The sequence below is a fragment of the Bos taurus genome, chromosome 17 (assembly GCF_002263795.3).
Source record: "Bos taurus isolate L1 Dominette 01449 registration number 42190680 breed Hereford chromosome 17, ARS-UCD2.0, whole genome shotgun sequence".
Lineage (NCBI taxonomy): Eukaryota > Metazoa > Chordata > Mammalia > Artiodactyla > Bovidae > Bos > Bos taurus.
The window spans coordinates 45,070,826-45,095,549 of record NC_037344.1 but is presented as its reverse complement, the minus strand read 5'-3'; the positions used below and the strand labels follow the sequence as shown (position 1 = coordinate 45,095,549).

The 24,724-nt window shown below is 50.3% G+C and overlaps 1 protein-coding gene and 1 non-coding gene across 2 annotated transcripts in view; both read left to right on the top strand.

The window, feature by feature from the left end:
* Window positions 1-24,724, top strand: part of EP400 (E1A binding protein p400) — an 88,155-nt gene that overhangs the window by 38,551 nt on the left and 24,880 nt on the right. Inside the window, 19 exon segments of the mRNA NM_001206859.1 lie at window positions 2,506-2,672; window positions 4,180-4,349; window positions 5,176-5,418; window positions 7,250-7,414; window positions 8,654-8,809; window positions 10,045-10,139; window positions 10,640-10,911; window positions 14,089-14,291; window positions 14,381-14,550; window positions 16,648-16,844; window positions 18,847-18,958; window positions 19,108-19,251; window positions 22,018-22,161; window positions 22,372-22,455; window positions 22,759-22,893; window positions 23,160-23,204; window positions 23,307-23,460; window positions 23,582-23,823; window positions 23,957-24,130. Of these exon segments, the coding sequence (NP_001193788.1) occupies window positions 2,506-2,672; window positions 4,180-4,349; window positions 5,176-5,418; window positions 7,250-7,414; window positions 8,654-8,809; window positions 10,045-10,139; window positions 10,640-10,911; window positions 14,089-14,291; window positions 14,381-14,550; window positions 16,648-16,844; window positions 18,847-18,958; window positions 19,108-19,251; window positions 22,018-22,161; window positions 22,372-22,455; window positions 22,759-22,893; window positions 23,160-23,204; window positions 23,307-23,460; window positions 23,582-23,823; window positions 23,957-24,130 (3,072 nt within the window).
* On the top strand, window positions 16,279-16,409 carry LOC112442094 (small nucleolar RNA SNORA49). The gene has a single exon (XR_003030112.1). It is a non-coding gene; the product is annotated as a small nucleolar RNA SNORA49 (small nucleolar RNA).

The window sequence follows — 24,724 nt, the reverse complement described above, 5'->3', positions numbered from 1 at the left end:
GTGTCCTGTGTTCTGCATTGCCGGATGCTGGGCAACATCAAGGGCGTTTGTGATGGGCCTTGCCCTGGACCCAGAACCTGCTTTGGAATGGACCCGAGGGGCGAGCCCACGATGTGAAGGATGCTTTGAGGGTTTTCCTCCCTGGCTGTTGGCCTGTGAGCAACAGCAGAGTGTGTGAAGGAGAGCGGGACTTAGAACTGCAGGACCCTTGGGGTGTTTTCATAGGTGTAATTTGGGGGTGGGGACCCAGGTCTTTTTATTAAAATATTAGTAGCTATACCTAAGGCTTCCCAGGTGGCACAGTGATAAACAGTCTATCCTGGGTTTGATCCCTGGGTTGGGAAGAGCCCGTGGAGGAGGACATGACAGTCCACTCAGGTGTTCTTGCCTGGAGAATCCCATGGACAGAGAAGCCCAGCAGACTGCAGCCCCTGGGGGTTGGAAGGAGTTGGATACAGCTAGCAACTAACCATACACACACAACTATCCCTAGGTGGGGAAATTTGGTTGTTTTTAACCAAAAAAGGTATAGTTGTATACCTTTCTGTGTTTGAATTTGGGGGTATGAAAGTTTTTGAAAACCCCAAATTTTAAAACAGAACAGATTGGGTTAGGTCAGGTGATTCCCAACACAAGTGTGCTGAACTCACGGGTCAGTAGGGTGGGGCTGTGCCCTCGGGGGCCAGCATTCCTACGCTGGCTTCCACACGGGAGACTGAGAGCGTGCCCTGACCACCAGCCAGGCCACTGGCAGGCTGGTGCCTGAGTTCCCCTTTGCTGCCTCTACTCCGAGGACCAGGGATCAGGTCTCACGTACACTGAGGAACGGGAACAGCTCTGTGGCCTGGATAGACTTGTGCAGGTTTAGCATACGACCCTGGGGCCAGATCGTTATGGGTGGAGGTCCCGGCTCTGCCTCGTCAGGGGTGCGGCTTTGGGTGCTCAGTTGGCCTCGGTCTCCTCAGCACACCAGGCGCTTGTGAGGAGTCAGTTAATGTACATGATGGTCTGAAGAAGGGGCTGGTTGGTGAGCAGTTTATGGTGAGTTAGTGTGAGGGATGTCGTGCTGCCACTGTGATCACTACTCTTAACGTAGGGATGTGTCCTTTGTTGAGTTAGAGAAGACCTGAGCCGTGAGGATAAAGATGAGTCAGAAGCAGGTTACCTGAAGATACTGCTTAGGTGGGGAAATGTTTCATGAATGGAAGTCTTTATATTGTGTGTTCATTTTCAAAACAGCTTAGTTGAGATAACTCACTGCCATAAAACTCACTGTTCTGAAATGTACAGTTTGTTGGTTTTAGTATATTCATAGAATTGTGCAAGCATCACAACTAATGCTAGAGCATTTCATTGCCTCAAAGAAAATCCACGCACACTGTCACTCCCATTCTCCCTCCCCCTCCCCACTACCCACCTGCGTCTGACCCTGTGGATTCCTCTGGTCCAAATAGTTCACGTCAGTGGCTTACTTCACTGAGCGTAGTGTTTTCAGAGTTCCTCCATGTTGCATCATGTGTCATAATCTCTTTTCTCTGTTGTCTGGATGGACCACATTATGTTCATCTGTCCACAGGCTGATGGACACTTAGGTGGTTTACACTTCTTTAGCCACTGAGTGCACATTCATGTACAAGTTTTGTATGGATGTGGGGCTCCCTTCTTGTGGGGCTCTCTTCTCGTGGGCACATGTGTGACAGGTGAAAAATTGTGGGGTCATGTGTTGAGTCCATGTTTAACCTTTAGATGAGTTACCAGACTATTTTCCACAGTAGTTGCTCAGTTTCCCATCCCCATCCATGTGTGAAGGGATGAGGGCTTTCATGTCTCCACTTCCTTGCCCACACCTGCTGTCCCTCCTCTTTGATTCCCACCATCCTGGTGGGAGTGAGAAAGTCCCAAGAGAAGAACAGATGGAGCAAGCTTCCCCAGGGCTCTGGACACAAAGACATGCCACATGCCCACGGCACCCACACCAGCACACTGGGGTCTCTTCCCAGCCCCGCCTTGACAAGACCGAGCATCTCCGTCTGCTTAGACCAGCGTTTCCCAGGCTCGTTCCTCTCCTCTGCCGAGTCTATTCTGTCTCTAAGTGCCGCCCTCTTCTTTCCCACTGCCTCTCGGGATGACCACGTGCCATCACTCCCATATTACTGATGGGGAACTTGGGACTTGACTGTGGTCCAGTGGTCGAGATTTTACCTTCTAATGTAGGGACTGTGAGTTCAATCCTTGGTCAGGAGCTAAGATCTCACATGCTTCATGGCCAAAAATCCAGAACATAAAACAGAAGCAATATTGTAACAAACTCATTAAAGACTAAAAATGGTTCACATCAAAAAAAAAAAAAAACAAAAAGTGGAACCGAGCACACCAAGTCCCGCTGGGCGTCTCTTGGAAAGATGGCCAGTAAGGGCCTGTCCTTCCCAGTTTGGAATCCACTTTGATTCCTAGTCATTTTTTTTCCTGCCTCATGTAGCAAAATTGTTTTCTTTTTTTCCTTAGGAAACGGACCTTTCTATTTTTGATCTTCTTGGCTTAGAAAATAAAATGACTCGCCATGAGGCAGAACTGCTGGGTAAGAAGAAGGTGACACGGAAACTCTTTGAGGAACTGTTCACTGCGCCGCCACCATCAAGCAGGCCGGCGGCCGTCAGACTGAAGCCCAGCAGGTGTGTGGCGTGATGTGGAGCGGTGCTTCCTGCTCACTGGCTGCCTCTGACTGGGTCTTGGCTGGCTGTGGGTCGTGGGGTCCGGGTGGCATCCCCTCTTCCTCCTGCTGAAAGAGACCCTGGCCTCTCAGGGAGAACTGGGATGAATGGGTTTGAGTTCCACATGAGAACTTGGGCTACAGCTTGTGAAGAGAAAGGCTAATCGTCTAATCTGGTTACCTGCTTCTCCTCGAAATGCCCCGGTGTGCTTGGTTTCTGGGATAAGCAGCAAGTGTGGACAGGCCAGTGTGGCCACTCGGCTGCCTGAAGAGTAGCCTTTTCATCATTTTGGAGAAGCGCTGGGCTTTGGGAGGGCTGTCCGTGGGGAGGTGGTCAGAGACGGGGCAGTCAGACTGCCTGTAACCTGGTGCAGGCTCTAGTGACAGCTGTCAGAGTAGGAGGGCAGAGGGGGTACTGTGGGGGCAGGATTGGGGTCCCTGAGTGCTGTGGGGGTGGGGGTGGGGCCCTGAGGTCTGGCAGAGGCTCCACCCCGGCTACAGTGTCCGGGGTAAAAAGGGACATCTTGCAGGTGCCATGAGACTAGACGGAGCAGGCACCCTAGACGATGAACTCAAAACACAAATGACTTGAAGTAGGCGAGGTAGGCAAAATCCATGAGTTGGATTTATGCACAATTCTGGGCACCAGTCAGAAACAAAGGAAAAAGCAGGTTGGTGATTTAGAGAGAAACGGGCCAGCGCTGCGGTTGGCAGCCTGTTCTTACTGCCTTTTCTTGATGTGACTTACTTGACGACTTGGGTCTGACCGCCCTTCCCTCAGCTTCCTTGCCTGCACTCGCAGGAGCCCTGCAGCCCTCAGTTAAATACAGAGCCTGGGCGGTGAAGCCAAAGTCCTCTCTGGGCTGTTGCAGCCTCATTTAGTTGCTTCTGCTGGCTGTCTCCACCTGTTGCATTGCACAGGGGTTTTGAAAATACAAAATTCCTGCCATTACGGTTTCTAGGTGAAAGAAACGTGAAGAGCACATTGCCTTGTGAAAAAGTCAGACAGGGAAGCTGTGTTGTGGCTCTCGCTTTAAGTTTTCCCCACTGGCACCTATGAGGTGCCTTTATCATTTCTGCTGTTTCTTGTTACCTAATTGTGCACGTTGACTTTTCACTCTGCTTGACTCTTAATCAAAAGAGTAGTCTAATGGACTTTGTGTTAGATATAATTTTTCTAGTCCACATTCATGGAAACCTAAAAACTGCCATCACATTCACTCCTGAATGTTGCCTAAGCATTGCAGGGGTAGAGGTACCACTTTTGTGTATTAAGCACCCCTCTCCCTGTCCTTGATGAGCGGCTGCTTCTTAATACTGTATTTAGAAATCTCCCTATTTAAACTGCCCCTGAGGTGGGAAGCCCTCTGCCCTCAGGTGGCCCTAGGTCCCCAGCGCCCATCTAGGGGGCCCTGCCTTCGCGTCTCAGCAGTGTCCACGTCTCCCTGCCCGTGCACATGGGCGTCCAGGTTGTTCCAGGCTGTGCAGTATGGCCAGAAGCCTGAGGGCCGCACCGTGGCTTTCCCCAACACACACCCACCCCGGACGGCCACCCCTGCCACAGCCACGGCCACGCCACAGGGCCACGTTCGAGGACGGCCACCCATTGCCACATTCTCTGCAAATCCGGATGCAAAAGGTATGCTTCTCAGGGGGCTGTGCTCGGCATCACAAAGGGTTTTTGTGGAAGAAATTCCTCTCGCAGTTTCCCCGGCCCCACGGGGATGTGTGACCACTCCTCTGAGCAGGAGTGGGACTGTCTGCTCTGATTCTCCCAGGAGACCATGTGTAGTTCTTACATGAGTTTAGTTTTTTTCATGTCTTTGAATTGTATAAGACATTACATTCTTCGTTGAGTCACTGTTGATGTGATGGTGAAAATGTACCTCAGCAGAAACGTTCTCTTTTATGTCGGGAAATACACGTCAAAAGTCATTTAAGAAACTTCTGAGGAAGTCTGCTCTTGTGTTCAGTGCCACCACTTCAACGTAACCTGCTTACTGTGAAGAAGGATAGGGTTAAACAGCAGGAAAGGTAATAAATAGTCTTGTAACCCTTATCTGTGGGGTCACGTCCCATGTTTTTCTGAGATCTTCATAAATGCCAGAGCAGCTTGTTGTAAGAGCTCTTTGGGAAGCCAGGGGGCCAGTGCTGCCTACCTTCTCGTGTGGTGAGGACATGGCTCTCATGATGTATCTAAGGGCCGACTTTTGACACTCCGTTTACTCCAGAAGCACACCATGTAGCAGGATGGTGAACGTAAAGTAAAAATAGTTAACAACATATAAAAAATTAGATTTTCTCATCCCATAGGCCATCCCGCCCCCCTTTTAGGGAGGGCTTCTCATTGGAGAGGTGGTGTGAAAGAAATACTGTTTGTTTTATTTCTTTAAAATTCGGATTTAATACTGCATTGTATGAAGAACCTCTAACAGCTTTGCACAAACCAACCTTATCAATTGCAGCGGCAGCAGCCCCGTTTCAGACCTCTCAGGCCTCCACCGGTGCTCCGAGACACCAGCCTACCTCGACCTTCAGCACAGCACCTAGCCCAGCCCATCCTGCGAAACTGCGGGCTCAGACCACTGTCCCAGCCTCCGCCCCGGGCCCACCCCAGCCCCAGCCCCAGGCCCCCTCGCACCCGGCCGGGCAGAGCGCGCTGCCTCAGGGGCTGGTGCTCACCTCGCAGGCCCAGGCGCGCCTGCCGAGTAAGTGGCCTCGCCTCTCCCTGGTCTGCCACCTCTTTGCACAAGGACGTTGTATTCAGATCAGCGGCGTGTGAAGAGCCTTGCTGTCCACTCCCTTCGTCTCCCTGACCCTGTGTCCGGTGCTGCCTTTCGCCACACTGTCCTTTCTAGCCCTTGGCCTACAGAGGGAGGCCCCACTCAGGGCCAGGGTCCAGGGTCTTGTCCTCTCTCTGTCCTTTCTCGTGGCCCCGTCCATCAGCTCTGCTTCCCTCCTGGGCTTGTGCTCCGCCTTGGTGGCTGAGGCTGGCACTTCTCCTTAGCAAGCCTTGGGCTCGTCCTGTCAGCCTCCAGGGCCCCTCAGAGAGCAAAGGGCAGGGGAAGGAAAGCCTGTGAACTGCAGTCCCACTTCCTGCTAGTCTCTGGGTTTATCCCCAGATTTGAAGCTGCAGTGAGTTATTACTTAAGTGAGACGTTTTGCAGTAGGTCACTGACATTTTTAAATAGAACTTTTTATTGTGGCCAGTGTGATTAGCCTACTCCCTCTGTCCATGCTGCAGTCAGAAGTGTACTGACAGAACTATCTGGGCTACACCATTTCTCAGATACCACCTGGAGCACTTTATTTGTTGACACAACAAGTTATGTTGAGGCTTCTCTGGAAAGACAGGAGAGGGAAGTAGGGTCATGAGGAGACCCTGAGTTACGTTAGTTTTCTCTTGTGTCACGCCCCTCTTTCATGCCAGCAGATGAAGAGCACTTATCCTGGTTCATTGCCCAGGGCAGGAGAGCCCTTACATGTGTTTTGTGGGTGTTTTTGGCCTGAGGTAGTAGTCCTGAGGGGTGTATTGCAGGAGCCGTGCTTAGGGGAGTGTGAGGGGCCAGGCCACCTTCCACTCTGGCGCCCCCACTTTTGGACTGAGGGGAGCTCATGGAAGAGTCATGTTTCTGTGCACAAATCTCTGCGTCTCCTTTTCTGTTTCCCCTCCCTTGTTTACGGTTTCTGTGGGCAACATATCCTTCGGCGTTTTTCTAGTCTTTGGCTAACTATTCTCTTTATAGTATCACTAATAATTCTGGCATGAATTTCATGGGAGGAACATTTAGACTCGAATATCAACCATTGGGTTTAAAGAAACCTTTGAAGCTGTTGCTCAATTCCAGCTTGAATGTAGTATCTTTTTGAGTTAGGTACATATGATCTCATCTGAGTTCTGTTTGAAAGAATTTAAGCACTATTAAATTTTGCATTTTTTCAGTTAGAATTGTAGACCAAATTCTACGATCTAGTTCAAATTACTGTGAATATTGTATCGTAAAGTGTGATGTATTTATGTACTTAAATACATTGCCAAATTTTGAAAAGGTTATGGGTATAATTGAAGCTAGTTCTGTGTTCTATATTTGTAGTGATAAAATCTCATTTGTCTCTGTGAGCTAAATTGGATATGTACTTTCTCACATTTTAAAAGTATTCTGAAATGAAGAGGTTGATATGAGAGTTTCAAAGTGTATGGCCAGTATATTTCTGTTAACTTTTGATGTTTGCTACTTGTTTGGAAAGAAAAGTAAAATGTTCCTTAATGGTTTGGTTAATTATTAATATCTGATATTCTAAAATTTCTACCAGTTAGGATTAAGTAAGTTGACCATTAAAACCTGGTGTTAATTCTAATTGTTTTTTCTTTTCTATTAAAATATCTTCTGAAAGTGTTAGAAAGCAATACCTAATGAACGTTCCTGTGACACTTTAGTTTGCTACAGACGGTCATTCTCTGTGACAAGTGATTGTCAGTATAGCAGTCGCCAACCCTTCCAAAGAATGTTCATTCCCATTTCGTCTGCATCTCTGCAGGTGGGGAGGTGGTCAAAATAGCCCAACTGGCTTCCCTCGCAGGCCCGCCGAGCCGCGTCGCCCAGCCAGAGACCCCCGTGACACTGCAGTTCCAAGGCAACAAGTTCACCTTGTCGCACAGCCAGCTCCGGCAGCTCACGGCCGGCCAGCCCCTACAGCTCCAAGGCAAGGCTCTCTGATGGGTGGTGACCCCGCAGGGGCTTGACTGGGGTGCCCGCTGTGGCTTGATTCTGGCCCCTTTAGCGCAGGTGCTTCACCTGGCAATGGCCTAAATGAGTCTCACCTTGTAGGTGTTCTAAATGAGGGAGGTGACTCGTAAATCACCCAGTGGCCTGGCCCTTGGCCCATGTTATATAGAGGATAGTATTTAAAAATTTTTCGAATACGGTTTCCTATTCTAAAAATCGAAACAGAAATAATTGCTCCTTTCAGATTTTAGTGTGAGGTAAATTGCCCTCAAAACTCTAAAAGACTAGCAATTTACATAGGAGAAATTATTTTCTTTTATGTACACACTTTAAAACTTCCAGACTGCCTCTGGCTGAGAGCGGTGTGTTCCTGCAGTAACTGCTTCTTGGAGGAAACAAGGGGATACAGTTTGAGTGGGATGTTAAATTTCGTCCTCAGTGACTTGGCCAGAGCTCCCAGAGGTGGGGTCCGGCCACCTCCCCTAGCAGCCTCCCAGACATGTGTTTATGACTCCTGTCAGGGTGGACAGTTCAGTTGTCAGCCCAGTCTGGGGTGTTCCATGTGGACACCAGGGTCACATGTTAGCAGAGTGGAGGCCCCCAGGAAGCCTGCAGCAAAAAAAAAAAAAAAAAAGTTTCATTTGATTTACTCCATATTTCTCCAGTTTTTTGACCAGAAAGGCGAGGCCATCTCTTAAGAATTTCAGGTGCACTCTAGTTTTTGTAGAGTATAATTCCAGAGTAGAGGACTTCAGGACTAAATCACACAGAGGCTGGAAATGGCAGGTTTTTTTAAACAGTGGTTATAGAGCCACAGAGATTTTTGATATTTCTTCATCCAGCTTGACCAGCTGGCACGCACCCAGTGTGTGATTTGGGGGCAGGAACCCCCCACCCCCACCCCCGCATGATGGCTCAGGCTTGGAGCAGACAGTGAGTGGGAACCTGCCTCACTGCCTGAAATCTGGCATTGCAAGGAGTTGCAGAAGTTTTTCTTGACATTAAGCCAAGTGTCTTTGATCCTCAGAGTTTTCATTCATTGAGAATGAAGTAGTTCCATCTTTCTCCAGCAAACTGAACTTTGTGTTGCCTCACTGGAGTAAATTTGATTCTGGATTTTTGGTTTCTCACCTCATTCTGTGCCTTTGGAAGTGGGTGTGGCTAGGGGATGGAAGGCACAGGCACCTCGTGACTGACCCGTGCCTTTTGCTTGCAGGCAGTGTGCTCCAGATTGTGTCGGCGCCTGGGCAGTCCTACCTGCGCCCTCCTGGCCCTGTGGTGATGCAGACCGTGTCTCAGGCGGGTGCCCTGAATGCCCTGGGAAGCAAGCCTCCAGCCAGTGGCCCAAGCCCCACGCCTGTGACCCCGCCAGGTAGAGTGGAGAGCTTGGGGGATACTTGGCTTTGAAACCACTTACCAACTCTTTTTGCTTCTGAGGCAGGTGGAGGATGTTGATGGGTTCTGCAAGGCCCCAGAACCCGACAGTCCTGTTTGTGGCTGCCTCTGATTTCCGCAGGCGGCCCGTGTCTGCTACGTCTCTTTTCTCTTTTGTTCCCAAAGGTCCTGGTTGAATACAACCGGCCGTCACTCACCTTAAGACTTTTTGTTTTGATTTTGCTCTAACAAGAGACTTGGAATCATGAGAAATTTTGCTTGTTCATGTTACAAATACATTTAGGGAACATGCTAGAATTTCCCTCGGTCAGGTAACAGAATAGGGTTGTTCCTGCCAGCTGGCTGGTGCTCCTTCCAGCACCCCCACTGCCTGCTTCCTACCAGGGTCCCTTGCTTCAGACATACCCACCCTCCCGCAGTGCTTGCTGGGGAGCACACCTGTTGCACATGGGCACTTCTTCAGGTTGATGTGTGGAGGTGGCAAGGACCTCTCCTAACTGGAACCCCTGGTCACTACACTGCATCTCTGTCAGGGGCTCTGTTGGTGGTGTGGGTACTGGAGGGTCCTGGTCACTGCTCTGTGTCCAGCTGGACCACCTGCAGTTCTACTTGTATTTGGTTGGCTTCATACTTCAGGTTTTCTCTCCCTAGAGGGTGCTCAGTCCCGTTCTGTGAGGCCCCAGACTCCCAACCTGACACCAGTCCAGCCACTGGGTTCTAGTCATCTTAACCCTTTCCCTTGCTCCCTGCAAGTGGATCCTTCACTGAGAACTGACGACTGACCTCAGCTACCCCCTTCACAGTCCTTGTGGAGAAGTGTCTGTCAAGACGGGCTACATGGCTTGGCTGATGGGAGCAGACTGTCCTGGGCCCTGGCATCCCTCTGTACAGGGCACACAGGGTTGATGCTGCCGAGATGTCAAGGACAGCAGAGCATAGGGCCCATGTGGCTGCTGCTCAGAGGGATGGTGGGGAGGTTTGAGGTGCACACAGGGCTCTTGGCAAAGAGTCAGACCCTGACGTTCACTTCAGATCATGGCCTCAACAGGAATGCCTCACTGTTGGTTATGAATGATTTAGACTTGAGTTGACATATTCTAGAAATGTGCTTGTGAAAGCCAAGGATGCTCCAGGAAGCATGCCAGTGAAGGAGGGCCTCTAGAGGGCATGCCAGTAGTTTTGTGTGCCAGCCCTTCGTTTTTGCATTTGTAGTGGGTGTGCCTGGTCGAGTGGCAGTCAGTCCCCTGGCCGCAGGAGAACCCGGAGCGGCCTCCAAACCAGCTTCTCCTGTAGCTGGCCCCACCCAGGTATGGTGCAACAGATCCCAGCGCAGCATTGTGGCATCCCTGCACACACGGAAGTCCTTCTCAGAAGCTGCTTGTCATGGGGGAGGGTTGTGATATTAATATATCCCCGCCTCTGTGAGGCGTTTATCTGTTTACTTGCCATCAAAAACATGGTGTGCCCTTGAATTAGAGAATTAAAAACACTTTTTCTAATCAACTAGGCTTTAGCATTATAAAAATTACCTTTCCCATTTTTTGTATGCTTCTACTAGTCTTTCAGACATTAGAAATGCTCACAGTGTCTGAAGAAATACTACTCACGTTGGCAATGAAAATGGCGCTGTTTTCTCTGCTTGCTTTTCTGTCACTGTTTTTTTCTGTCACTGTTTTCCGTGTAGCCTGGCCCCATGGGTCTTACGCGTGCTCTATGGCCAGTTGCCATACATGGGGGACTCATAGGGCTCAGTAAGACCGGCCATGCTATTTCTCAGTAGCCATTTTCATCCCTGTTTTTGTTGAAGGAGGAGAAGAGCAGACTTCTGAAAGAGCGGCTGGACCAGATTTACTTCGTCAACGAACGGCGCTGCTCCCGCTCCCCCATCTACGGCAGAGACTTGTTGGGGATTTGTTCCTTGCCTGGCAGAGAGCAGGTGCCTTGGTTCCGGGCTTCTGACCGTGGTCACGGGAAGGGGGCTGGGCCTGCAAGCAGGCACACATCGCCCTCGAAAAGTCACAGGGACCTGATTTTGACGCTGACTCAACGTCAAGAATCCCTCCAGGATGTCATCGACAGGTAAGGTAGAGTATTGTAAGCATTCTTTACTCACTTACTGTTGGTGGTGGTGTTCACTCGCTAAGTCATGTCCAGCTCTTTGGAACCCCATGGACTGCAGCAGGCCAGGCTCCTCTGTCCTTCACTGTCTCCCAGAGTTTGTTCAAACTCATATCCATTGAGTCAGTGATGTCATCCAACCTTCTCATCCTCTGTCGCCCCCTTCTCCTCCTGCCCTCAATCTTTCCCAGCATCAGGATCTTTTCCATTGAGTTGGCTTTTTGCACCAGGTGGCCAAAGTAGTGTAGCTTCAGCATCAGTCTTTCCAATGAACATTCAGGGTTGATTTCCTTTATAATTGACTGGTTTGACCTCCTTGCCATCCAAGGGACTCTCAAGAGTCTTTTCCAACACCACAGTTCAAAAACATCAATTCTTTGGCACCCAGCTTTCTTTATGGTCCAACTCTCATATCCATACATGACTACTGGAAAAACCATAGCTTTGACTAGACAGACTTGTTGGCAAAGTGATGTCTCTGCTTTTTAATATGCTGTCTAGGTTGGTCATAGCTTTTCTTCCAAGGAGTAAGCGTCTTTTAATTTCATGGCTGCAGTCACTGTCCATAGTGATTTTGGAGCCCAAAAAAATAAATGCTGTGTTGCACCCCACCAACTTTTGTGGTGGTTGTGTGGACATTCATCTCACTTCTCTCCCCAAGTTGTCCTTTGGAGTCTGTTCAGAATCGATTTTGGGGTCTTCAGCTTTGGCATCAGATGGTCTCTCCACCCTCTAGGAAACCTGTGGGTGATTCCTTTGGGTTGATTCCTTCCTATTTATCCCTCTCTCCCCACCAAAACCTGGCAATCACTGATCTTTTTACTGTCTCCATAGTTTTGCTTTTCTGGAATGTCTTATAGTTGGAGTCATACAGTAGGCAACCTTTTCAGATGGCTTCTCTCATTTAGGAATGTGCACTTAAAGTTCTTCCATATCTCATCAGGGCTTGATAACTCATTTCTGTTTAACACTGAATTATGTTCCACTGTCTGGAAGCACCCCCTCCGTGTGTGCTAAGTCACTTCAGTCATGTCCGACTCTCTGTGACCCTGTGGACTGTAGCCCGCCAGGCTCCTCTGTTCATGGGATTCTCCAAGCAAGAATACTGGAATGGGTTGCCATGCCCTTCTCCAGGAGATCTTCCTAATCCAGGGATCAAACCCGCATCTCTTACATCTTCTGCATTGGCAAGCGGGTTCTTTACCACTCGTGGCACCTGAGAAGACTTGGAATCACCAGTTTGTTTAAAAACATTCACGTACTGGGACTTCTTGGTGGCCTGCACTTCCTATGCTGGGGGCGCAGGTTCAATCCCTGGTTAGGGAAGAAAGATCCTGCAAGCCACCTGGTGCAACTGAAAAAAATAAAAAACGTTTGCCTTCTGAAAGACAACATGGATGCTGTGGAGTTTTGGCAGTTATGAATAAAGTTGCTGCAAGCATCTATGTTTTTGTATAGACATAGTTTTTATCTATGTTTTGTGTAGACATAGTTTTTAATTCCTTTGGGTAAATACCAAGGGATGTGATTACTAGATCTTATGGTAAGAGACTAGTTTTGTTAGAAATTGCCAAACTGTCTTCCAAAGTGACTGTACTATTTTGCATTCGCACCAGCAATGAATGAGAGTTCCTGTTGCCCCACATCCTTGCCAGCAATTAGTGTTGTCAGTGATCTGGATTTCGGCCATTTTAATAGATGTGTAGTGGTATCTTGTTTTAATTTGCATTTCCATCATGACATATTATGTTGAGCATCTTTTCATATGCTTATTTGACGTTTATATGTTTTTGGTAACGTGTCTCTTTAGGTCTTTGGTCCATTTTTAAAGATTTAAAAATTTTTATTATTACAGTAGGACTGTGTTGACTATCCATTTTAAATACCTCAGTGTGTACATGTCGATCCCAAACTCTGTAGCTATCGCTTCCCCCATTTTTCTTATTGTTGCATTTTAAGAGTTCTTTGTATATTTGGATAACAGTTCTTTAGCAGATGTATCTTTTGCAAATATCTTCTTCAAGTCTGTTGTTTGTCTTTTCATTCTTCTGACTTTCTTTCACAGAGCAGATATAATATCATCAAATGTCTGTTCCGTATTCACATTTCTGATTATTTCATGGTTTTTTTTAATATTTCAAGCTGGAGTCACAATGAGATACATACATAACAATCAACTTATATCTTTTATGTATCTTTTAATACATAGGTTCTGTTTCCCCCTCTTTTTTTCCTTGCAGTTTATTTGTGGAGAAAATCTGGTGATCATTCCTGTTCCATTGATATCTTTGTTGTTTGACGGTATCATGCTGTTGATTACTGTAGTAAATCTTGAAGTCAGGTAGTGCCAGTCATTTGACTTTTTCTTGTTCAGTATTGTGTTGCCTGTTCTGGTCTGTTGCTTCTCCATGTAAACTTTAGATTGAATTTATCACTATCTACAGAATAGCTGACTGGGATTGAATTGAATGTCTTGATCAAGTGGGAAGAACTGATGACGTCTTGACTATACTGGATCTTCCTATCCATAGTTATGGAATATCTCCATTTATTTAGTGCTTCTTTGGTTTCATTGATTAGAATTTTGATCAGAAATGGTTTTCAGTTTGCATGCAGCAAGGGAGAGGGTTAGAGTTCCTGGAGCAGGTGGTATCTGCAGGTTGGGAGGTGGGTGTCCAGTCGACAGTCCAGGTCCTCTGAGTCGTCGTCTTGCTGCCCTTGGCAGGGCCTCCTCCTCCCAAGCCTGGCTCCCAACCCTGGCTGGGGACGCTGTGGCTGTAGCAGCTTCAGGGCTCACACCCTCCCCAGACCATCCAGGAGACAGAGTGCCTATGTCCCGCCTCCGCACACATCCCTGTGCTCCCAGGGGGTAGGGGGCAGTACTCTGCACTGCTTATTTTGATCTGGGCAGTCCTCACTGGCCAGCACCCACTCCTGTGGCTGTTGTGATGGTGTGTTCCAGCAGCCACGTCCCCCACAGGGGGACTGGAGTTAGGCACCCTGACTCCTCTCGTGACTCTCCACTGCCAGATGGTTCTACCCTCTGCCTTCTCGAGCCTTCGCTGCTTGAGCCAGAGGGACTGCCTGGTGGAGGTGCCGTGGGTGTCAGCTGTGACATGCATGCTTTCTGCTTCTCAGGGTGGTGTGCGTGATCCCGCCTGTGGTAGCCGCGCCCCCGCACTTGTGGGTGGCGAGGCCACCCTCCCTCTACAGCCACAGGATGCGGCTCTTCCGGCACTGCCTGCGGGAGCACACAGCGCCCTACGCACAGCAGCTGCAGCGGATGACAGCTCTGCACTCGCTCCGGTTCCCCGAGCTGAGGCTGGTCCAGTTTGACTCAGGTACCAGAGGCGTCCCGTCTACTCCGCTCCCTGTGTCGGGCTTTCTCGCTTTGGATTATGAGATGCTCTCGGTGTCACTCGTTTGACAGGAAAGCTGGAGGCCTTAGCCATCTTACTTCAGAAGCTGAAGTCTGAAGGACGCCGAGTGCTGATCTTATCACAGATGGTTCTCATGTTGGACATCTTAGAAATGTTCTTGAATTTCCATTATCTCACCTACATAAGAATTGATGAAAACGCCAACAGTGAACAACGGCAGGTAGGAAGGAAATCGATTCTTTTGTTCCCGTTTATGATTTGGTTGGGTTAACTTTGGTTGCCAGTTTCTAAGCTGGTTTCTCGGAGCCATGCGGCCTCAGTGTTGTCGTGCTATCTCAACAAAGGGAAGAACCTCTTAATGTCTCTGGACTTTAGCTACACCCTTTGACATTTTTTCATAAATCCTGTAACTTGGGAAATCCAGTTGGCTAGATGTCTTAGAATTAAAATTGGTGATTTGTGGTCCTTATAGGAACGAGGTGGTTGTCCTTCAGGAAGTAGCCACATGAAAACAGCAAAGCCCTCCTGACTGACTTACACTCTAAAAATGCATGTTCAAATAACATGCCAGTTTTTACTTGGCCAGGTTAGCTGAGGGTAACTTGATTCCATCAGGCTTCTGGTGGAGGTGCAAATTAGGACACCTTTCTAGAAAGCAAATTGACAGGATGGGTTGTAAACCTTAAAAATGAATATATGCTTGGCCTGGTAATTCTGTATCTGAAGTGAAGTGAAAGTCACTCAGTCGTGTCCGACTCTTTGCAACCCCATGGACGTACTCTATGGAATTCTCCAGACCAGAATACTGGAGTGGATAGCCCTTCCCTTCTCCAAGAGATCTTCTCAACCTAGGGATTGAACCCAGGTCTCCCGTGTTGCGGGCAGATTCTTTACCAGCTGAGCCACAAGGGAAGCCCAAGAATACTGGAGTGGGTAGCCTATCCCTTCTCCAGTGGATCTTCCCGACTTGGGAATCGAACCAGGGTCTCCTGCATTGCAGGCAGATTCTTTACCAACTGAGCTGTCAGGGAAGCCCTTATTCTGTATCTAGAACTCCTTTAGCAGCACCACGCTTCTTAAAGATGTATCTATTCAATTGTCTGTGAAAGTGTTTGTAATAACCCCCAGTTGGGAGCAAAGTCCACGTCCAGGAGTAGAAGCATGGGCCACAGTGGCCTGTGGGCCACAGGGCTTGGCGCCGTCCTAAGTGTCCCACAGGGTGAACTAGGAAGTCGTACTCAGCAGTGTTTCATAACGGGTCTTGGTATCATGGTGAAGTGTTCCCGAGTGCAGACAAGCTGCTGGGCTCTGCATCGCATTACCCACTTCACATCATCCAGTACACCCAGGCCTCCCTACGCTGAGAAGGCCTGGAAGGAAATAAACCACAGTCTTAAGCAGTAAATTCCCTCAAGAGTAATGTAACACAGTACAGTAAGTCCCCTACATACAGATGAGTTCTGTTCTGAGAGCATATTCATAAGTCCAGTTTGTTTGTAAGTCCACCAAAGTTAGCCTAGGTCCCCAGCTAACACAACCAGCTGCATCGCTGCTGCTTTTACACTGGTTTGGACACTCTGGGCTTGAAATAAAGATGATGCACCACTGTGCTCTGTGCAGTGCTGTACAGGGAGGTGCACAGAATCACAGCCACTTGCAGAGGATGCACTCACGTGACAGTGTACACCAGACATATGAACTAACTTACATGGTTGAACGTGTGAATTCACCTTTGCATCTTTGAAAGCTAGCAATTTGAAGGTTCATATGTAGGCGACTAACTGTAGATAGAGAATTTCTTGAAGGAAGAGGACTGGTCTGCTGAGGGCTGGTCTGCTAAGGTCTGCTTGGGCGCTGAAATCATTGTAGGAGAGACGTCGTGGGAAGGAAGCCATTTCAGCTGGCGGCCCTGAGGGGAGTGGAGGGCCCTGCCCCTGGCTGGCTGCAGCTCCCTCGGCCTTACTCCAGGGGCTTTTTGCTGTAAGGTTCCTGGCATTGCCGGAGGGTACATGAACAAGCACGCATCCCTCCCCAGGGAGACTCTGCTGTTCTCTGGGGCCTACACGTGGAGCTGACAGTTCAGGGCGGGGGGCTGGCTGGCAACCTTCAAACCAGTAGAGATGTTAGCGATCAATAATCGAAGAATAGAGCACATGCCTGAAAGAATCAGGATAAAATGCTAAACTCTGATGTAATTGGAACATGAACCATGCGTCAAAGGAAACACACACCCGTTTCTAACTGATTAGTATCTGAACGTGTTGGAGGTTTCCCATCATGGTCAGGAGTGCTAACTTGGGAGCTTATCTCACCCCAGGAACTGATGAGGAGTTTCAACCGAGACCGGCGCATCTTCTGCGCCCTCCTCTCCACACACAGCCGCGCCACAGGTGTAAGCCTGGTGGAAGCGGATGCGGTGGTCTTCTATGATCACGACCTCAACCCCGTGATGGACGCCAAGGCCCAGGAGTGGTGTGACCGGATAGGGCGGCGCAAGGACGTGCACATATACAGGTGAGGTGGCTGCCAGCAGGGCAGCCAGGGGTGGCTGCAGTGCATTGCAGAAGCTTCTGCTTTGCGTTTCCTTTCCTTCATGTGGGCTCACGTTCCTGCTATCCCGTCTGTGCTTTCTTTACACTCAGCCTTGCTTGGAACCTAGTTGTTTGCAGTGGTGACTGGGTTTGCTACTGAGACACAAATGTTGTGCTTCTAACACGTACCTATTATATTTCTTCTAGAGTCTCTGACCCTTAAGAGGGTGTCTCAGGTTTTAGGTTGTTTCAGGTATTGTCAAATGTAAATGATTTTTATAACTTAGCTGTGGCAACTTGTAAACAAGCTACTGAAAGAATTTAAATCTTATAAGTGGTCATCCACACACAGCTGAGAAAGGCAGAGGAGGCTCTGCCTGTGTGTCAGCCCTCTGTCTGCCCATCTGGTGCCCAAGTGTGCAGGCATGTGACACTCCCCTTCCTCTGTGCTCCTGCCGCCTCTGGGAGGGGTTGTTGCAGAGTGCGTGGTCCCTGGCGGCTGGCCCAGGGCTGCAACCCCAGCCCCACATGCATAACCTTTACCATTTTCAAGAGGTAGTCATCCACACACTGTGTTTAAATAGCTTAATTTTTTTGTCATTGTAAATGTGTTACTTGTTCATTGAAAAGAAATAAATAAAAATGACAGCACATGGAGAAGGCAGATAGCCTGCCCAGTAGGCTATTAGTAGCATTTTAGTGTCTTTCCAGACATATCCCCAATTTTTTAATATAAATTTGTTGTTAATAATTTTACTTGTTTTTGCCCGCACTGGGTCTTGTTGCTGTGCAGGCTTTTCTCTAGTTGAGGTGAGCAGGAGCTGCTCTCTGGTTGCAGTGCACAGACTTTTCACTGCGGCGGCTTCTCTCGTTGCAGAGCACGGGCCCTAAGGTGCTCGGCCTGCAGTAGTTGCAGCTCTCGGAGCTCTGGAGCACAGGCTCAGTAATGGTGGTGCACAGGCTTAGTTGCTCTGTAGCGTGTGGGATCTTCCTGGATCAGGGATTGAACTCATGTCTTCTGCTTTGGTAGGCAGATTCTTTACCACAGGGCCACCAGGGAAGCCCTCCCTGATTTTTTTAAATGGGTCGTGCCAGCAGTCTTACCATGTAATGCTGTTTTGTCTTAACAATATATTTAGAGCCTGTTTCCATGCAAATATATATAAATTTGGTGTATTGTTTATGTGATTGAATAACGTTTCATTGTGTAATTGCTTACCGTTGGCCCTTTAGCAGTTACTAGCTAGTAATGGGGAAAACATTTTATTCTCAGTAGCCACAGTCTGTAGACACTCAGGAACGACCTTGGCAGTAAAGGTGAAGGATGTGCAGGAGTGGAGGGTAAAGTTGGGAAAGGATGTAACCTGAGCGATGTCCTGAACTCAGGACATGCTCTGTTCTGGGACAAGAAGGCCTGGTTCACAAAACTGTAAAGTTTCCCCCAAGTGATAGTGAAGTTTAACATCATTTTAATGAAAGCCCTGATCATGGAAGTAGGGAGTGGTTACTGCAGCTTTTCAGGTGGCATGAAGCAGCAGCCAGGGGTCACTGGTCCTAGGGCTGCAGCCTCTAGACTCGGGTTCCTTTGGGAGGCGCACAGTGACTTGGGGGCACCTGCCCACCGTCCTCAGCACTGAGGGCGACAGGGCTCAAGGGGTCCGGTGTCCTGGGGGCTCTTTCCAGGTAGAGGCCAGCGAGGGGACATAGCCAGCCAGCATGGGTGGCGGGGGCCTCTGAGGCCAGCCCTCCTGCTGCATGGGAGGAGGTGGTGTGGCTAACCTCATGTGGGGTAGCAGCCAGTCGACCCCGCAGGCCTCCAGTCCCCTCTGGCCACCACACAAAAGAAGGAAAAGCTCAGAGCGCTGCCAACATGCCACTCCACGTGGGTGCTGTTCTGCTGGGTAGTCCGGGCGCCATGGCACTCAGGTTGCCCTCGGGCTCCCAGGGACTTAGCTGTGGCGTGTGTGTACGTGTTTGGTTTGCAGGCTCGTGAGTGGCAATTCCATTGAAGAGAAGTTGTTGAAAAATGGCACCAAAGATCTGATCCGAGAAGTGGCTGCTCAGGGAAATGACTACTCCATGGCGTTCCTCACGCAGGTACTGTCATCCGTGGGGAGGCCTGGGGCGGGGGAGGGGGTGCCACACAGTGACCAGAATGGGTGGGTTTAGTGCTGTTGAGGGGTTGGTGGCTGCTGGTTTTCTGGGAGCAGAGGTCACGGGCTCAGTGATATGCATTTTTGTTTCAGCGGACGATCCAGGAGCTGTTTGAGGTTTATCCACCCATGGATGATACTGGCTTCCCAGTGAAGGCCGAGGAGTTTGTCGTCCTTTCTCAGGAACCTTCTGTTACAGAAACCATTGCACCCAAAATTGCAAGACCTTTCATAGAGGTGAGCATGGCTGGTGCCTGCTTGGCATCATTGGATCTGGAGCTTTGGGTCTGCCGCTGCAGCACCACTGCTCCCTCTCCCAGGCCTTGGGCCTGATCTGTCAGCTTTCTCCACCCGTGCTTTCATTCTTGGGGATTTTAGCTGTAAAAAGAGGTGAAGGGAGCGGGAGAGAGCGGAATGCCCCACCGCCACCGCCACCCGCTGTCACTGTTCACACCCACGCTTCTCGGGCCACCCTGCACTGTCGTGTGTGACCTTCTGCTCCAACGCCTCGGCCCTTGCCGGCTGCCGTCTTAGTGCTCCCCTGTCGCAGTGCTGCTGGGCTGAAGGCAGCCCTGGCGTGAGCCCCACGTCCCACTCTGAGGACAGGACCCCAGAGAACAGCAGCTGTTTCACTCGGCCGTCTTTGTGGGTTACGTGCCGAGATGATGTGCCTCAGGTTTATGAGAGTGAGTGAAGTCCTGCCTTCTGCGCTTTTGGCCCAGACGCTTGCAGGTTGCACACTTGTCTCACAAGCCGTTGTGCAGACATGTCACACACCCACCTGCACACCCACCTGTCAGGGCCACCTCGCTCTCCTCCCTGAGGCTCTGCTCCTGTCCTGCCTCTTGGAGAAGCGTTTAGCTACAGGATGCCTCCTCTTCTATTTTTGAAACTTAATTGTTTGATTATTGAGTAGTAATAAATGCATGTGGTAAAATCTTCAAAAAGTTATGATGAAAAGTAAGTCTCCTGCATCAGGCCCTCACTTCCCTCTCAGAGACAACCACTGTCCACTATTTCTCACATTTTCTTATAGGAGTTGTCTGTGGGTAATGTCAGGTGCATAGAAATACTTACAGCTGTTTCTGTATCAGGAGGAACAGATCGATTTACCCCATTGTTTTTAAAATAGGTGATAGGTGCCTTAGGCTTTTAAGAAAATCTCAAATAGCATGACGGGGACTTCCCTGGTCGTCCAGTGGTTAGGAATTCACTTTCCGATTCAGGGTGCCTGGGTTCAGTCCCTGATCGGGGAACTAAAATCTCGTAAGCCTCGGACAGCTAAGCCCTTGTGACACAACTACTGAGCCTGCACACTCTGGAGCCCCAGTTCCATGCTGAAGACCTAGTGCACCCAAAATTTAAACAGTAAATGAAAAACAAAACAACTCTCAACTTTAGAACCTCCCCCTCCCCGCCCCCCGCAAACCCAAAACATCGTTAACATAAACCTCGTAACAGAAATGATAGTGGGGAAACAGTAGATTACTTCTCCTGGAGGTAATCATTAACCATTGGTAAAAATCTTACTGGGTATTGTGGAAGACAAAAGTGTGAGGTCTAAAGGCATGAGTGTTTGAGGAATGTGAGTGTGTCACACACCCTCGCTGTTGCTTCTTAGTGTGACTTAGAGACGTTGGCTTGGGGTTCTTTCAACATACAGATTCTCTGAAATGTTCTGGTGGGTTGTCTTACACTGTGTGTCAAACACTGTTCTAAACAGTAGGGGTATAGTGTTGAGAAAAAGACTTCTCGTCCTCCCCGGAGCTTCTGTTCTAGTGACAGGAGAGATGCTAGACCGTCACCTCATGGAGATGGTGTGACGAGCAGTGTCTAGGAGTGTTATGGGTGGAGGGACAGCAGGTGTGTCAGCAGGGAGTCAGGCATGGCCGGGGGTCAGCGGCGATGGAGACAGGCTGCCCAAGAACATGTGGCTCAGGACCGTCATCTGGCTCTGTGTGGACACTGGGCTGGGGACCGGTTCAGAGGTGCAGGTGTGGGGCCATGTGGGCGCATCTCTGGTTGAACTGCAGCTTGCTCTTGGCTGGTGAGCTTTGTGTTCATTGGTAGTGTGGGTACTTTTCTGTGAGATGCTTGTTCGCATCTTTTTCTGTTTTTTTTTTTTTTGTTAGACTGGGTTGTCTCTTTTTCTTAATGGCTTGTTGGCGTTTTTTCCTACATTCTGAGTGCAAGGCCTTTGTGGGATACATGTAAAATATATTCTCGCAATCTGTGGTTTGCCTTTTTTAATACTCTGTGAGCAGAAATTCTTGGTCCTAATGCCACTGTCTTTGTCAAGTGATTGACGCTTTTGCGTTCTGAGAGGTTCTCCTTTACTTTCTTCTAGATGTTTCAGTGTTTTATCCCTCATGCTTAGATGGACAGTCTGTCTGGAAATAATTTCCGGGTATCGTGTGAGGTTGGGTTACCTTTTAAACTTTGAAGATTTGCCCAGTTGCCCTGAAAAGAGGTGCTAGTTCTTAACTGAATCCTCTAAGCTGCGTGATCCCCCCTACCACCGCCCCCGACGTGAGCGTGTGTGTCTTGAGTTTGCCAACCCCTGACAGGTATACCTTCCGGCTATCAAGAGAGGAGCACGCGTTATCTGCTAGAGTAATTTGCATTTCGTGAATGGCGGTGCCAAGGACCATCTTCCTGGGGTTTGGTTTCTGTTTATGCCATGGACCAGGGCCTGTGTCACATGAAGTGCGCTTGTGGTGGGACTGGGGCGGGAAGGTGGGTGTCAGGTATGAGATGGAATGAGATACCCCATTCTGCTCGGTTCTCAGAGTCTGGGGGCCTTGCTGTGTGTCTCGGCGTGTGTCCTGAGGCTCTTCCCCAGGGTGTGTGAGGGTCCGAGGAGCACACTCATTGCTGTGGTGGGGGGCTTGGTATGCAGTGTGGGCGTGTAGTCAGCTCTGTACGTGGCTCTTTTCCAAGACACCTTATTTAAAGTGTTCAAAGCATATTAAAGTCACCCCACGCAGCGTGCACATCCTGCAGGCCCTCAAGAGCATCGAGTACCTGGAGGAGGAGGATGCCCAGAAGCCGGCTGAGGAGGCCGTGCCCGGGTCGCCTGACTCCAGTGGTTCCAGGTGGGACGAGGAGCCCTCGCAGCTGGAGGAGTTAGCGGACTTCATGGGGCAGGTTTGGGCATTTTCTCTTCTGGGTTTCTACTTCAGTTTTTCTTTATACCTAAATATTCTAAGCACGTGACCTTTCTGTGGGGCATTTCTTGTTCATTCTGGACCAAGACCAGTCGCTATTTTGATTCAGGTGCTGGTTGGGGGTTATATGAGGAACTAAATCCTTATGAACTTGCTATTAATTCTGTTCAAAAAATGCATTTTGAAACAGCTCACACCAATTGAAAAATATGCTTTGAATTACCTGGAATTATTCCATACTTCCATTGATCAAGAAAAGGAGAGAAGTAGTGAGGTAAGAGATTGCACTTTTGATCATCTTCACATGTGAGAATCTCAAATTCTTCAGTGTTAAACTGGGTTGGAAGTAAGCGTGACTCGCCCAGAATTCAAGGCATTAAAACCAAACCCCACCCGTATGTAAACTGATCAGATGGGCAAAGCCTCAGAAACCCTACACCAGGCTGTTTTCCTTGGTTTTGAAGCAGCTCGGTGCTTGGTTAGAGGGTCAGGTACTGGGAAGAGGAAAAGGGGCCCAAGGACTGGGGGGCCAGGGGGCAGTGCGGGGCAGCGATGGGAATGGCCGGTCTCCCCGCAGGGTGCCGTGATGACCGCTGTGCGTGAGTGGGAGGCCCGGAATGCACAGAGCCTGCGGGAGCAGGAGGCCAGGGCGCGGCTGGAGCAGGAGCAGGAGCAGCTCCTCACCTACACCCGGGAGGACGCCTACAGCGCGGTACGGGCCCCAGGCCTCCTGTCCACGGCCCGGGCCAGCGGGCTGGCCTGTCTCGGTCCAGCCTGGGTTAGCAGGTTTCTGTTCCCTGCTGCTGGCTCTCCCCACCGTCACGCCAGCTGTGATGCAAGCGCAGTTTAGGTCTTGGCAGTAGTGGTGCTGCCTGCTTATTTCGAAGGCTTATTAACTGATGTGAAGGTAGATGGTTGACTGCTCGCAGCTCAAAGCGAGGGCTGCATGGACCTGAAAAGCCTCCCCTTTTCCCGCAGGAGTTTGTGTGTGAGGGCGCCGACGGGCAGACGGAGGTCATGCCGGTGAGTGCCCGTGTCCCCACGCCCCCAGACCCCTGCCTCCCGCGGTGCCAGGCCGGCTGCCCTTGTGGCCACCCAGCTCAGGCTTGTCCCTCCTGCACGCAGCTCTGGACGCCACCCACACCCCCCCAGGACGACAACGACATCTACATCGACTCGGTCATGTGTCTCATGTATGAAACCACGCCCATCCCCGAGTCCAAGCTGCCGCCCGTGTATGTGAGAAAGGAGCGCCGCCGACACAAGACGGACCCCTCAGGTGGGCTTGTGCGCAGGGAGAGGGCTTGTGGCTGCCGGTGGCCTCGGTGACCCTTCCCCGTGGCTTTTCCGCTCCCCACCTTGGCCCGCTGACCCGCTGGCTGAAGCTGCTTTCCGTGCAGCCGCAGGCAGGAAGAAGAAGCAGCGGCACGGGGAGGCCGTGGTGCCCCCACGGTCACTGTTTGACCGCACGACCCCCGGCATGTTGAAGATCCGCCGGGAGGGCAAGGAGCAGAAGAAGAACATTCTGCTGAAGCAGCAGACACAGTTTGCCAAACCTCTGCCCACTTTTGCCAAACCGACCACTGAGTCCGGACCTGACAACCCCGAGTGGCTCATCAGTGAGGACTGGGCTCTGCTGCAGGTGAGTCCGAGGCCCCGACCTTGGCCAGCCCTGTCATTGGGATCCTTGGGACGGGAGTGGAGGGGGGTGGGGGCGGGGGGAGGTGTCCAACGGGCAGGCCCTTGACCTGCGGGTCCTGAACGTGATCCTCCAGGCCGTGAAGCAGCTGCTTGAGCTGCCTTTGAACCTCACAATTGTGTCCCCGGCCCACACGCCCAACTGGGACCTGGTCAGCGACGTCGTCAACTCCTGCAGCCGCATCTACCGCTCCTCCAAGCAGTGCCGGAACCGCTACGAGAATGTGCTCATCCCCAGGGAGGAGGGCAAGGTGCGGCTCGTGGGGGCTGGGGGGCTAGGCAGAGGCAGGTGAGGGTGTGCAGGGCTGGACAAGGCCCTGAGAGGGGGCGGCGCGGTCACAGTTACTGCTGGCAGCGGTCTGGGTGCTGAGATCCCACCTCATAGGGAGTGGCCGCACTGCTGTGTCCTCTGGAAAGTTCTGTGTGCTGTCTGGTGGCCTCAGCACCATCCGAGGCCTTCCTGCTTCCCGGGTTGGTGAGTGGAAGGGCCCATGCTCTGCTGTCAGCTGACGTGAAGAAGGGTCTGTCCGTGTGGCCGCCTCAGTGCCTTGCTGTAGGGGGCTGATGGGTGTTGGACACCTTGGTCCTAGCTGCAGGTTTCGTGGACACTGACTGCAGACGTGGTATGTTGTCACGAGGCCCAGCCCCACGGTTAGCGTGGCTGCTGAGGATGTCTCCACTGTGGCACCTTTTCTTATCCCCCTTGAACTGCGTTTGTCTCTTGCTATTTCTCCATCTGCTTTGTCCTTCAGTTCAGTTCAGTCGCTCAGTCGTGTCCGACTCTTTGCGACCCCATGAATCGCAGCACGCCAGACCTCCCTGTCCATCACCATCTCCTGGAGTTC